Source organism: Quercus suber, unplaced genomic scaffold (genome assembly GCF_002906115.3).
Source record: "Quercus suber isolate HL8 unplaced genomic scaffold, Cork oak 2.0 scaffold_150, whole genome shotgun sequence".
Lineage (NCBI taxonomy): Eukaryota > Viridiplantae > Streptophyta > Magnoliopsida > Fagales > Fagaceae > Quercus > Quercus suber.
In genome coordinates this window covers 1102976-1117930 of record NW_027069611.1, presented here as the reverse complement: position 1 = coordinate 1117930, position 14955 = coordinate 1102976, and the positions used below count along the sequence as shown (strand labels likewise).

The following is a 14955-nucleotide window of genomic DNA, read 5'->3' as shown; positions in this document are numbered from 1 at the left end:
TTCTATCCTTTTTTATATATAGGTAATTCTATCATGTTGATTTTAGGCTTTATTGATAACATTTTAAATAGACACAAATGTAGTTGTAGTTGTATATCAAATACTATTTTTTTTTTTTTTTTGTTATTGATTATCAGGAAAAAGATGATATAAAATGCATATTTATCAAAAAAAAAAAAAACTCTCATATTTGCATATTTATCCAAAGAAATTAATAAGAAGTATATTGTAAAAAATAAGGATTAGATGAAGAATTTGGATTGTAATCAAATTAAGATTTTTATCCACTTAGAAATTATAGTTGAAGAAAATTTATATATATTTTTTCTTAAAATCTAAAAATTTAAGAAAATTTTTGCAATTTAGTGAAATCAATTGGTGCAACTACGGAGTCTAAGCTGAATTTTTATTATATTTAATATGATATGATATGATTTACGGTAGGGAGGCATTCAGATTGTTTCATTGGCCCTTTGCTAATTTATTAAAAATCAAACACCTCATTAATAAATGTTCGTAAACAATTTTAAACTGGGGAAATGTTATGAGAAAGTGAAATTGCCTAGACTCTAATGCTTCTTTGTCAATGTTTACATAAATATGAACTCAGGAGATGTGATGTAAGTGATACTGCAGAGGAGCATGATTGGAGGAGAATACATTTAGTGTAATTTTGGGAAAGTTTCGTTTTTAATAGGTTTTTTATTTATTTATTATTAAGTTAAATTGACCAAAAGTTAAAAATAATATAAACTAAATTTATTATTTAAAAAAAATTATTATTATTATTATTAAAATGTTGGGATCAAATTAACTGTGATCTCAACCCACGTAAAGACTAAAATAGTATTTTGGCAAAGGGATCAATAACTCTTATCAATTAGGACCTATTTTCGCCCTAAAAGGAAACTAAGTAGTGGTTAATGGCGTGTTTGGCAAGTGCAAGTAACTAGTGGTCAACGCCGCTTAAAATGACCTATTTTTCTTCACGCGGAGTCACGCTTTCGCAAGAGGACCCAAAAAAACAGAAACAAAAACAAATAAAAAATACATTAAAAAAAAGATATATATATTTTTATAATTTCAGTAGAATAGTTTTGGCTCCAAGTATAAGCAGTAACCTGAACTAAGAAAAAGAGAGAGAAAGAGAATACAAAAAGGTGTTTGTTGGCCTTATTTTATCTGTTGCTTTGCTTTGATACCAGATTTGAAGAAATCCATTTGCAATAGCAGCAGATTTTAAGCATTTCAGTGAAGAAATGCAATTATTGTTATTGTTAGCATCATTATAAGATTAGAAATTTGTTTGTTTCGTCCCACTCGTTTGATCCGAAACAAAGTCTATGGGTGCACCCACCGCTTCAGCCACCACCGCCGTCGGTCAAACCGAGATTAATTGGGACAAGTACGTCTCTCTCACTCTCTCTCATTTAATTTCTCTTCATTTTTTCGTTTCTTATAAACTAGGTGATTGCTATTTTTGAAGGATTTATGAATTGACTTGATGAAGAATTTTTTGTGAGAGAAATGATACTACCAAAAAAAAAAAAATGTCATCAAATGGAATCTTCATTTAACCAATTCCTAGTATTAGAAACTCTCTTCACTTGATTGCACTTCGCGTTGATTGAAGTTTTGATGTGTATATATATATTATAGTTGGGAAGACAGGATTTGAACCCTGCACGTATTTGTTGGAAACACTAGGAGGTGCCAAAATATATATAATGGGTCCCATTCCTCGGTAAAGAAGGGTTGTAGCAGTAGATTGATAGCCAGTGGAAAAGAAATATAATTACAACCTATGAATATGGATGCTATTGAATAAGGTTCAATTGAGTTGAGTTTATAGACACATTATCGATAAATTAGACGTGCCCGCAAACATGCCCTCGTTGTTGTTGTACAGAAGGAAGTGCTATTGCAACTATGTATATGAGTTAAGATCAAGCTATGTCTGGTTTAACTCATGTGGTTTATGTTCCAGACAAGGTACCTTGGTTTACTCCCTTGGGATTGGGTCCAAAGGGCCTTGCCTTGGTGAGGTTGTCTATGTTCTTGAAACTCATTCCAGATTTTGTGTCAATTACTGTTAGTTACTATCCTATCTATAAACTCATGTTTTGTGATTTAAACATTTATAGACGAGGTAGCTGTTGATCTCTAATCATCTTGATATTTTGTAATCATGTAGGGTATAAAGAGACAATGTAATCCAATGGTGAATTTGTCAAAAAGAAAATCTAATAGAAAGATAATGGGTGGTGTAATATTGATGAAAATTACACTAGGTGTAAATTTGAACTTAGCCCTAAATCTTGTGTGATTATTTGAACTTGAGGTTGTAATTCCTAAGGTGCAGTTTGGTAGACATGTCACGCATCTGAAATTTTTGCCTATTTTCTTTAATAAAAAAATATTTTAGCTCTAACTCAAATGACACCTACTCCTCCCAAGAAAGGGTAGAGGGTGTGTGTGTGTGTGTGTGTGTGTGTGTGTATCCTGTTTATTGTTTTATGGTGAATTTTAAGTTCTCTATTTTTGGAACTCACTAGTTTCACCCAACTTTGCAGGCTTAACAAAACTAAGTTTTATGTTGTTGGAGCTGGCCTCTTTACGGGAGTAACTGTGGCACTGTACCCAGTCTCTGTTGTAAAAACTAGGCTGCAGGTTGCATCAAAGGACGTTGCTGAGAGAAATGCATTTTCTGTCATCAAAGGCATTCTAAGAACAGATGGGATTCCTGGTTTATACAGAGGGTTTGGTACAGTAATAACTGGTGCAGTTCCAGCTAGGATAATTTTTCTTACTGCTTTAGAGACCACGAAAGTGGCTGCATTTAAAATGGTTCAGCCATTCAAGTTATCTGAGCCTACAGAGGCAGCCATAGCAAATGGAATTGCTGGAATGATAGCATCACTTTTTTCACAGAGTGTATTTGTTCCCATTGATGTGGTATGTACGCTCTAGGTCATATTTTTGGATTAGCATTTTTTGCTATTTATGTGGAATTGTTAAATTTTACTTTGAGACTTGGCATAATATCATATGATATTTGCTTTATAAGATTGCTGGGTTTTCTTTCAAATTCTAATTTTAGTTTAGCCTAACAGTTACCAACAAATAAAGCAAAAAAGGAAAAAGAGTTGGTGGGTGGAATTTCCTAGGTGCTAATTTTCCCAGTGTTTGACTCTTTAGGTAAGCCAAAAGTTGATGGTGCAAGGATACTCGGGCCATGCAAAGTACAATGGTGGTTTGGATGTTGCTCGTAAGATATTAAAATCTGATGGCATTCGGGGATTTTATAGAGGTTTTGGTCTATCTGTTATGACTTATTCCCCATCTAGTGCTGTATGGTGGGCAAGTTATGGTTCAAGCCAACGTGTCATCTGGAGGTGAGACATGGAAATTTTTTCTATTAATGTTAATCTGTCGAAAGAGCTTGTTTACCTTAAGAGTCAGTCCAGTAATAGATTTTTTTTTTTTTTATCCTATAAGTGGACAATCTATGCTGTTTACCTTTGGATTTTTAGTTGGACATATCTTAGAAATGATCCTCTGTGACCATGTCTCATGTCCATTACAAGGGGAAAACCAACCTTGGAGGTGCATTGCTCTAACTTGGACTCATTGTGTTTGAATTTCACGTTTCTTACTGGAATGAGGTTATGATATTGGGAGGCTATGAGGCTAGTAGGTTGCGAGGGATTTGCAATTAAGCTTTATGGATTTCTATTATAACTGGGGTAACTTAAATGACTCCCAAGGTATAGTGAAATTAGATTAGCTATATCAAATTCTCAAAAAATGAAACTTTGCCTCCCAAATGATAAAAACAATTGACTTTATGTCCTCTTTCCCACCCCTCAAATGATCAAAATAATTGACATGGCCCTCAAAATGATTTGAAAAAGGGCTGGCTCAAGTGGTCAGGGCCTTGGGCTTGGTGGTATGCTCCTTCCAAGTTGAAGGTTATTGGCATAATATCATATGATATTTGCTTTATAAGATTGCTGGGTTTTCTTTCAAATTCTAATTTTAGTTTAGCCTAACAGTTACCAACAAATAAAGCAAAAAAGGAAAAAGAGTTGGTGGGTGGAATTTCCTAGGTGCTAATTTTCCCAGTGTTTGACTCTTTAGGTAAGCCAAAAGTTGATGGTGCAAGGATACTCGGGCCATGCAAAGTACAATGGTGGTTTGGATGTTGCTCGTAAGATATTAAAATCTGATGGCATTCAGGGATTTTATAGAGGTTTTGGTCTATCTGTTATGACTTATTCCCCATCTAGTGCTGTATGGTGGGCAAGTTATGGTTCAAGCCAACGTGTCATCTGGAGGTGAGACATGGAAATTTTTTCTATTAATGTTAATCTGTTGAAAGAGCTTGTTTACCTTAAGAGTCAGTCCAGTAATAGATTTTTTTTTTTACCCTATAAGTGGACAATCTATGCTGTTTACCTTTGGATTTTTAGTTGGACATATCTTAGAAATGATCCTCTGTGACCATGTCTCATGTCCATTACAAGGGGAAAACCAACCTTGGAGGTGCATTGCTCTAACTTGGACTCATTGTGTTTGAATTTCACGTTTCTTACTGGAATGAGGTTATGATATTGGGAGGCTAGGAGGCTAGTAGGTTGCGAGGGATTTGCAATTAAGCTTTATGGATTTCTATTATAACTGGGGTAACTTAAATGACTCCCAAGGTATAGTGAAATTAGATTAGCTATATCAAATTCTCAAAAAATGAAACTTTGCCTCCCAAATGATAAAAACAATTGACTTTATGTCCTCTTTCCCACCCCTCAAATGATCAAAATAATTGACATGGCCCTCAAAATGATTTGAAAAAGGGCTGGCTCAAGTGGTCAGGGCCTTGGGCTTGGTGGTATGCTCCTTCCAAGTTGAAGGTTCTAATCCCCATGGGTGCAAACAATAAGCTGATGACTTACTTGATCTGTGTGATGTGGGCACATTACAGGGGTTTGGGGTTTAACTGGGTAAAAGGACACGATACTCTGCATGGTTTCTGGGGTTCCTCATCATTAGAAAAGGAGGCAAAGGGTTAATTGTTTTGATCATTTGGGGGTAGAGTGTCATTTCTTGAAAATCGGGTATGGAGAGTTTAATTTCACTACACCTAGGGGGAGTCGGTGTAATTTACCCTAATAAATGGGGTAATGGACTTCTGGTGCATCATTCATTTATTTATATAAAGTAGGTTGTCCGCTTATTGAGTAATTAGTTTAATTTCTGAGTAGTGCATTGCCATTTCAATTATTGGGCAGTCTCTTAGGCCAACGCACTGATTTTGAGGAAGCTGCTCCTAGCCAGTCAAAAATAGTGTTAGTTCAAGCAACTGGAGGAATTATTGCAGGAGCAACAGCATCCTGCATCACAACCCCATTGGACACCATTAAGACACGCTTACAGGTATTCATATACGTTGTTCACGTGAAACTATCATCTTCAATTTTCATCAGTTCCTTTAGAACCTGACTGTTGGATATACTTTGGCTGTGTACTAGATTTGGCTGTGCACCAATCTGGTACACAGTATGTGTACATGATGAGACCCAAACAATTATCATCTATGGAGGTTTTTGGCATATCATAGAACTTGCCCAGCTATAAAATATATAACTGGTTTTAATTTTTTTCAGTTTGGTAAAATTTTTGGTTTAGAAAATAGGTTCAAAATTGGACCAGATAAATACTTTATATTGACACTTTTAAGTTTGGTGTTTTTACATCTGTATTTCCACAAGCAACTAGTTTTAAAATTGGCACATTCATATTCTACCAAAATTGGTTCCAACCTATGTTTAGAAAAACCAGATATAAAATAAAACCATTTCAAATTTGAACTGGTTATATTTTTGGTTGAGCTTATATCTAAACCAGTTCCAAGATTTTCCAAACACCCCCTAAAATTCAAAAGGTCAAAGAGCTCCAAGAAATTTATGGACGAGTGAACTAGTAGCCATTGTTCCATCATAGAGCACCCTTGAGAAAACAAGTTTCAATGTCACTATTGACAATTCATTCCTGGAAAACATGTGCACATTCCCTTCTTTCCAAATGTTCCACAATACGCGTGAAGGAATGGCCTTCCAAATTTCAGTATTATGCTGTTTGCCAAACTGTCCCTTCTAACATGCAGTAGCTCAACTACCATTCTTGGCATGACCCACCTGTTCCCAAAAAAGCAAAACTTAAAGAGACCTTATTTCCCTAGTGATGTTGAAATGGAGAAATAAATGATTCACTGTTTCTCCATCAAAACATATACATGCAACTCCAATATGTAATAGCTATATTACGTTTTCTAGCAATTTACTGCTTTACATTTTTATTGCTTATTGTGTAGTATTTTTTTTTCCACAAAAATATGGTAAGCTATAGAATGACTGGTAAACCTATGCCTATTTCAATGCAAAATCAATAACCTACAATGGACTTACCTGATTTTTTCATGTGCTTGACTGCTTTTCACTTAATTTGAATGTTGTGCATTGTTTCCTTTTCCAGAAAAATATGGTGAGCTATTGGTATAACCTTAGTCAGTGTGTTTAGGTGTATAGTGTTTTTGACATTGTACTTCAATAGTATGTTGTCATGTTACTTTTTTTTTTTTTTTGATAAGGTATGTTGTCATGTTACTTAACACCCTTCAGTCCACAACCTTATAATAGGCCTTGGTGTTAATCTTAGTATCCATGGAAAACTAAATTGAAGTTTTGCTGGTTGTCTGAAACTTGAGAATTGCTCTAACATATGCAAAAGTTCCAAAGTTATGAATTCAACCAAGCTTTAAACTTCGTTTGATATTTTGCCCCTACAATTTGCCTATAAGCTATTTATCTACATGGCTTATTTGTAAAAGTAATTTCAATTACTATGTAGAATCTCCTGCCTTGGACTACTCAATATGGCTTGGAAAATCCCAAATTCATGATAATTTTGTGAACAATAAAACCTTCATTTGTTTATTTTTTTTTTTTTATCCCAACAAACTTATGCCCTTCCTCCTCACTCTAAAAATTGGGCTACTTTCAGCATTGAATTTGTTTTATTAGCTAGCCTTTATCTTGGGTAGTAAAATGCCTGAAATACCATAACTTGTCATCCATTCAGAATACTATAGGGTACATTGCATATACTATGGATCAAGGTTTTGTAATACTGCTATGGCTTTAGGAGTAGCTTAATTAGGCTTATTGTATTCCTGTATATGTAAATTATAACACAGAGCAAAATAATAAAGATGTATCTGTTTTGGGTTTTCTGCAATGGACATAAGCTGTTAAGCCAAAACTATGTTAATACCTTTTTATTTTTTTATTTCTCTTCTATCTATCATTTCTTCCTAATATTTTCTTATTATAACATGGTATCAAAGTCACATATATGTGACCTCCACTAATCCTTAAAGCAATCCTTCCCAACACTTTTTCTTACAGCCCACCAGTCCAAGTTGAATGCCTAAAGCTTATAGAATCTTTTATACTTATACCAGTTACAAACAAAGAGACCTTCTCCAGAAAAAGTAAAGAAAAGGGCCGGAGCACACTCGCGCGCATGCGCACGTACACACAACCGAGGGACATTATATTACTCCACAACTGTGTTTTCGGTGCTTTTGATGTGTGGAACATGTAGTTGAAGAGACCTTATCTTCTCAAATAAAGCTAAAATGTGTATTGAGAGTTAGAATCATAAATAAAAATGGATTTGAGAATGAGAAATAGTGAAATACAAGTTTCTCTGTTACTTATATATCTTCATTTGACCAAGTTGCTGCTTATTGGTGTGTTTTAATTAGCTGTTTCTGCACTATATTAGGTGATGGGACATGATAAAAGAAACACCACAAGACAAGCCACTGAACTGCTTATTGCTTTGTTTTAATTAGTTTTTTCCTGCATTATATTAGGTGATGGGACACGAAAAAAGGAACACTGCTAGACAAGTTGTTAAAGGCTTGATTATGGATGAAGGTTGGAAAGGTTTATACAGAGGCTTGGGTCCAAGATTTTTCAGCATGTCAGCCTGGGGAACCTCAATGATATTGGCTTATGAATATCTGAGTATGACTCTTCACTCCCTTTTATCATCATTATGCTTATGCAGTACAGGAACATTTTGATAACAAAGTAAACAGGCTAAAACACTGAATTATCTTAATCTTTTTTCATTAAGTGGGTCTCAATTATCAGTAATTACTGGTTTTGGTGCTTTAATTCAACACGACAGACAATGAAATTCTAATTGCATGCCAAATTATTCTTTCTTTAGTCCAGTAGCTCTTGAGCAACCATTACATTGTTTACCTTAGATCTGAATTTTGGAGGCCCATGGTATTGAAGCTTCTGTGGTCATGTTCTACCTTAAGCTGGCTTAGAGTGATTGGACAACTCTCAAAGAGCTTTCCTTGCTTCACTGCTGAACTGTCAATAATTGAGTTACTGTGTTACATCATGTTTTATCTGATTATATCTTACATTTAGCTTTAGGTTGTCTTCAAAACATATACACAGTATTCTAGGGAATGAACAAAGAAAATGCATATCTGTATATTTTACAGATGATCAATTCCCACATGTTACTCAAACACAAGTCCTGGGGTAGCCACCTAAAGTGCTTGTGTCTTCTTTGATGGGAAAGTACCTATTGGTGACTTCCATAATAAGCCATAAAAATTCTGGAGTGCTTTGTCTGCGGGTATTTGCTTGGGATGGAAATTTAGAAAAAGAAATTTTTTTTAAGATTGTATTTTCAAAACCCATGAAAATAAACATTTTTCTTGTCTTTTTGTCACAGCATTGGCCATTTTTTTTTTTAAATGATGTTAGTTATTAATTTGAACAATCATGAACTATGGTGAGGCCATGGTTGATGATGTATATTTTTTCAGATGCCTTGGATAACACAGTGAAACAATGTAATTTCTATGATGCATTTGACAAGTATGTGGCTAATTGATAGGAGAGCTTGCAGCAAAACTTTTGTGGGAGTTGAATGGAATATAGTATGCTCTTTGACTGGAAATGGGAGATTTTTTGGTTGGGGGGGGGGGGGGTGTGGAGAAAATTAGGTACTTTTGGTGCTATTGTTTTGGAGAGAAAGAAACCATGTTGGAGATTGAATGGGACAAAATATGATGGTTAATTTTTATCATATGTTAATTTGTGATATTTTAATGTAATTTTTGGAGTTTTAGGATTTAGGCTATTATTTTCTTAGTTTTAGGTGTTTTTTTTAATGCATTTTCTAATCAAATTAGAGTCCTTTTATGATACTGTATCAATTAATTTTTTTTAGGAATATTTTTATTTGGAAAATAAGTTTTCTAGAGCATTTAAATAGGCATAAAATCTGTAAAACGAAAATTAGTATAGTAAAGTTGAGATTTTTCTGTTTTTATTTAATATTTATTTTTATAGATTCCAAACTCTATTCCTTGTAGAGTCAATAAACCCTAATGGATTTAAGTATTAGTGTTCATCTAGGATGAGACATGAGACTGGCACTGTTCACGCTTTTCGTTCTGCATCAATTTGTGATGTAGGATCCTTAGGAATTCAGCAATAATTGTGTTCTTGATGAGATCTTAAAGGGTTCTTGAATAGGGTCTGATATTAAGGGTTTACGTAACTAGAAATCGGGTAATTGTAGTTTACCCACATGTGGTTTGGCCCATTTTAAAAGTGTGTACCCGTGGTTTATAAAGTGTCACTTTACTCACCCGATGTTACCTTTGTTAGACTTTTGTAACCTACCTCATCACTTTCACCATTAAAAAAAAAAAAAAAAAAAACCATAACAAAAACAAAAAAAATCAGGATCTAAAAGATAGGGTTTTGTAAAATCAAGAACATTCCATTTTCTTTTCTTTCCTACATTTTCAAAACAACTAAACAAATCTGAACCCACCACCTTTCCTAACATCACCGATCTAAGAGAGGTTAAAGAGAGGGTTGGAGTTTTAGAGAGAGAAAGTCTAGGCTAAAGATATAGAGAGACAAGGGAGAGAAATTGGAGAGGAGGGAAATAATTGTGAGAATTGCTGCTGTTGATGGCAGTGGCAGGTGGTGTCGATGGAACAAAGAGCTTGGTCATGGGTTTTTTTAGGAGCACTTTGTGTACACATTCCGTGTACATGAGGTCTCTAATACATATCAATAAAAGTTAATATTTATCCAAAAAAAAGAAATATTAACTAGAGGGTGCAGAATCTGCGTTTGCTTTCAATACTGTATGTGGCTTAAAAATATTGTGAATATTTGGTATCAGATCAAAATTTGTGGTTTTTAAGTATCTTTATGGGTCAGTCCTTGAATTTTAACAAAAAAGGACTATTTGTTCCAGTGCCCCCAGTTTTGGTACCACTAATCCAAGGGCAACCCTTGATCTTTTTTATTTTATTTTATTTTTATAAATAAGTAATGAGAAAATTTTATTAGAATATCAAAAAAGTGGCACCCAAGTATACAGGAAGTACACACTAGGGACAAGAACAATCAAAAACACAAATTACAAGCATCCATCTAAGAAAAAAGCGAAAAAATAAATTACCAAGGGCATCCCTTGATCTTATACTTGTCAGTGGCAGAAAACTCTATGGGTTGTGCATTGGGACAACATGGTGAATCTTGGAGAAAGGAGCAGACAAAAAGAAAAAACACCAACAACCCTCAATCTGTCAAGCCACCGTCATCAAACAACCATGATCTCAGCCATCATGAATCATACTTCAAACCATATAGCCAGTTTAAGACCCTATCAAAATTCCACATAATTCATTCCTAAACAAAGACCCATTCAGTCGACTAGCTAAAAAATATCTAAAAAAATAACCCCTCAACACTATCAAACAAAGTGTATCCATCATCCAAGCTCTTGATTGCCACAAGCCATTATGAACCCTTAAAACCCTTTGCTTTGTTAGCCTCAACAGTCTTGCTCACCAATTGTTAGCCCAACTTAGCCTTTGATCCAATCTTGACATAGGATCAAACCACCAAATCTCAAATGATGGTGTGAACTTATCAATTGTCACTGCCACTTTTCCCATTAGTTCCAATGGTCAGCTGCAACCCCTTTCCTTAGCAAGCCAATGTTTTCAATTTCTATTTTCATTTGCCAACATCCACCCATGTTGCCATTCTATGTTGCCAAATTCACTGGAAGCTCCAATTGAGATTAGTCGTGGGGGTGCTGCCAACTGACAAAGGCCTTGTTGTGAGAGCAAATGTTTTGAAGGCCTGGCACAAGACTCAGGCCAACATTTAAAAACAAATTGAGAGACCTGTTAGCCCATCAATCCCAAAAACCCAAGCTTGGTCAGCACAATTAGTTTGCTTGAATGTCCAAGTTGTGCATACTTGCAAACCATCCTGGACAAAAAGTTTGCCCGTCAACCTTTGTGGGATGCACACTTATTGTCCTTTGGTCTTTTTAAGTTGTGCCAGGCTCCTTATCAACTACATGCCCGTTCAGTGATAGCCAGTTACCAAGTTCAATTCCTTGTTTCAATTCTTTCTTGAAGTTTATTATATTTGTACACAATGGTGATATAAGAGGCATTGATCGTAAAAAATAAATAAAAAATGGTGAGATAAGAGGCACCTAATTTTGATGGTCATTCGGACCCATGGATTTTCAACAATTTGTTACATGAGATGCACTAATTCTTTGAAAAATAGGTTTCTCAGATAATAAGAAAATTAGGTTTGCCAATATGAAAATCATTGATAGAGCTATTGATGTAGGAGAATTTAAGTCCAATGGAAGAAGGAAAGGAAAAATAAAGGCCCATTAGTCCATTGTCTTTTATTCCTCTATTTTATGTTATATTTATTATTACATCTTTTTTATTTTAAAAGGTCATGTGACTAGCATGTGACTTTTAATGAAGTTGGATGGTTAAGATTTAATTGTAATATGTAAGAGGGCTAGGATTCTAAGGTTGCTGAAGGCTATTATAAATAGCCATTTTTAAGTCATTGTGGGCTTCTTTTCTTTTTTATTTTCATGAAATTTTCAAAGGTTGCAACTTTAAGCTATGGTTGGTTGTGGGGTAGAGGAAATCAAGGCCAATAGATGAAGATGGCTGAGATGAGGCGTATGATTGAGATTTGTCGTGACTTGTGCAAGTCCTTCAGCCACCGGAATTGTTGGGAACCCGTATGTAGATTCCAGAAGGTGAATTCCCCTTGGACATAGTGCAATGTGGTCTTGAGGATAATAATGATGATATAGAAGATGTAGGACATGTCAGACTTGTAGAACATGCCAGACTTGTATAATATGCGGTGCAAGGTGGATTGAAGGATTGGTTGGGATGTGCAGTTGAATTGAAGGATGAAATTTTGAAAGAGTTTGTGCTATAAACTGGAATTCTCCACCAATTCATGGTGACTATCTTGCAGAGCATAGTCAAGGACACAAGACTGTATCTGATGAAGATAAAATCATTTGCATACAAGGTGAGCTGATAACCTACACTGTTGATGAGGCTTTCTCTGTTTAGGCAGAAGAGGGTATTGATTTTATAAAAGGCAATCAGGGGTGAATGCCCTGGATTACCCTACAACTAGTTCCAGCAGTTGAGGTCGGTTGTCTGTAGGTTTTATTGGCTAGAGGCACAAGTCCAAGGGTTCTTTTTTAGAAAGGTTCCCTACATTATCGAAAACAAAATTATAGAAGGCAGTCATTCAGTGGTACAATCAGCTTGTTTATTAGTGGAAGGTTCTTTATTGATGAATGGAGTTTCAATCTCCAAAAGCTTGAACACATTCAAAACCATGATTTCATTGGAGTTGATGAATTTCCTTCAAATTACCATGGTAATAAAATTAATCTTTGGAAATACGGATGGGGAATGTTCTTGATCTTTTTTGGGAAGATTTTGTTGAACAAGAATGAGTAGAGGTGAACAAGGACATCCAAGTGTGATGTTAGGTAAACTTTTTTGAGGGGGCAATCTTCCTTTTAGATGTGTGCATGGATTCATCTTTAGAATGTGCTTCATGTATTCTACCATGGCAAAAGAGGACAAGAATTAAAATCTGTTTGACAAGATTTATTATGAGTGAGAAAAGATTGATAAGTAGCATATTGTTTCATCTGTCTTGCGGAGGAGAATATGATGGAAAGGATTAGTTGGACATCTGAGAGATTGAGGTGGGGATGGTTTGAAATACAATATAGGTTAAGCTTCACACATGAGATACAATAATGTTGAGCCATCAAGACTTTGTGATGAAATAGAATTACAAGTGCCAATATATTGGTTTTGTAATTTGTCATCATGGTCAGTTCCCCCCTCTCCAAATTATCTTTATGCAAAGAAATTCTAATAGCCTTTACTTTGAGAATGTTTTAGCACACTGGTGCAGTCATTGTAGTGTGGTATTTATGCCTCAAAATATTAATATTATTGTCCGTTGTATTATTATGGAATCTATTTTTGTATGTGATTACATATTTTCATAGCATTGTTTGAATGCTTTCCTTTATTCATTTATTTATTTATTTTTTTGATTTTTGGGGCTTAGCAGACCTTTTTCTATTTATGACAGCCAAAAAAAAAAAAAAAAAAAATTTGCCATCTCTCTCTTTTCACATGTATGGTTTTATATGTAATGCGTATGTGTATTCTTAATAGTATTTTATTGGTTTCATCTCTTCAGAGCGTTTGTGTGCGAAAGATGAATTGGTGTGATATATACATATCATATAATGGTCCACAGCCCTGCTTCTTCCCAGCATGAAAGGCATTGAGATTTTGGTCCAAAACTGGCTGGATTCAGCGTTTTGCTGACAATGGCTGTTTTGGATATGCACTAGAATGATTGTCGTGCTTTAGAGTTCCAGAGCCAGAATATGCTGTTGATCAGGGAGCCATTTTGGATACCAAACTGGACTACCTAACTAATTCTTGGAAAGAATTGTTGGATCTTCTAAGATTTTTTTAGCTAGATAGTTGTTATTTCCTTCTTTTACAATACAACTAACTCAATTTGAGATTCCGGATCTAGCGACTGCATTCTTTGGCACAGTGAGTACATCCTACAGCAAAAAGTTGTATCACATATAGCAAATAATTTTAATATTTTTGAGATATATCTAGTTTCTTGTGAAATTTTCCCGTTTGGATCTTATTTCTTTTATACTGCTTTGTTCTCATAAATTTGAAATACCAGATATACCAGCTATTTTCTTAGGTCTTATTTTGGAACCTTGTCTGTTGAAATATGAATTATGATCATAGAACTGTTCGTTGCAATCATTATCAATTCATCATAGAAATAATAATGGATGATTCTATTATAATGATTCCGGGTAAAACCGAAAAGGGAGAATTTGTTAGAATTAATGTTGGGCACAAAGGATACATTCATTAAGCGGAAGGTGCTGTAACTTCCTGTATGTATCTTTTGTGGCATTTAAGCTGGTTGATTCTAAACTAATTCTAGAAAATTTTGTGGTGATTTGGGAAAAATCTCAGTTATGGTAAATTGTTTCTTTACTAAATAAGTAGGGAAAATTACTAAAGTTATGGACATTTTTGTTAGATACTTATTGATGGATAAGAATGCTTATTGATATTTTTTGTTTTCTTGTTTTTGGCTCATTGATGCTGAAGGATTCCTTTGTCACGCCCACCTAGTGGTTCCTGCCCTCTAGTCTTGAATAATTACTTCTAAAAAGATCATACGAGAGATCTTTCAAAATTAATGTTTGGGTAAAATTATTTTTTAAACGTTAATGTTGCAGTCAATGGCTTCAAGGGGAATGTTGTAAACATGGATCCAAAAGGATGCTTTTGTCATCTGGATTGTGAATGGCTGGTATCATTGCTGTATTCCTGAAGCAACGCTATAATTGTTTTTCAAAGTCCACAAATTGTTTAGTCTCACTCTTCAATCTCAATTATCATCTCCGTCG

At 34.8% G+C, this 14955-nt stretch overlaps 1 protein-coding gene across 1 annotated transcript; it reads left to right on the top strand.

Annotated features, from left to right (window-relative positions):
* Positions 1-1086: 1086 nt before the first annotated feature.
* On the top strand, positions 1087-14237 carry LOC112029797 (uncharacterized). Its single transcript, XM_024062480.2, has 6 exons — positions 1087-1405; positions 2574-2955; positions 3199-3395; positions 5289-5433; positions 7937-8090; positions 13698-14237. Exons 1-6 carry the CDS (start codon positions 1344-1346, stop codon positions 13727-13729), a joined length of 972 nt encoding a protein of 323 aa, XP_023918248.2. The 5' UTR covers positions 1087-1343; the 3' UTR covers positions 13730-14237.
* Positions 14238-14955: the final 718 nt, after the last annotated feature.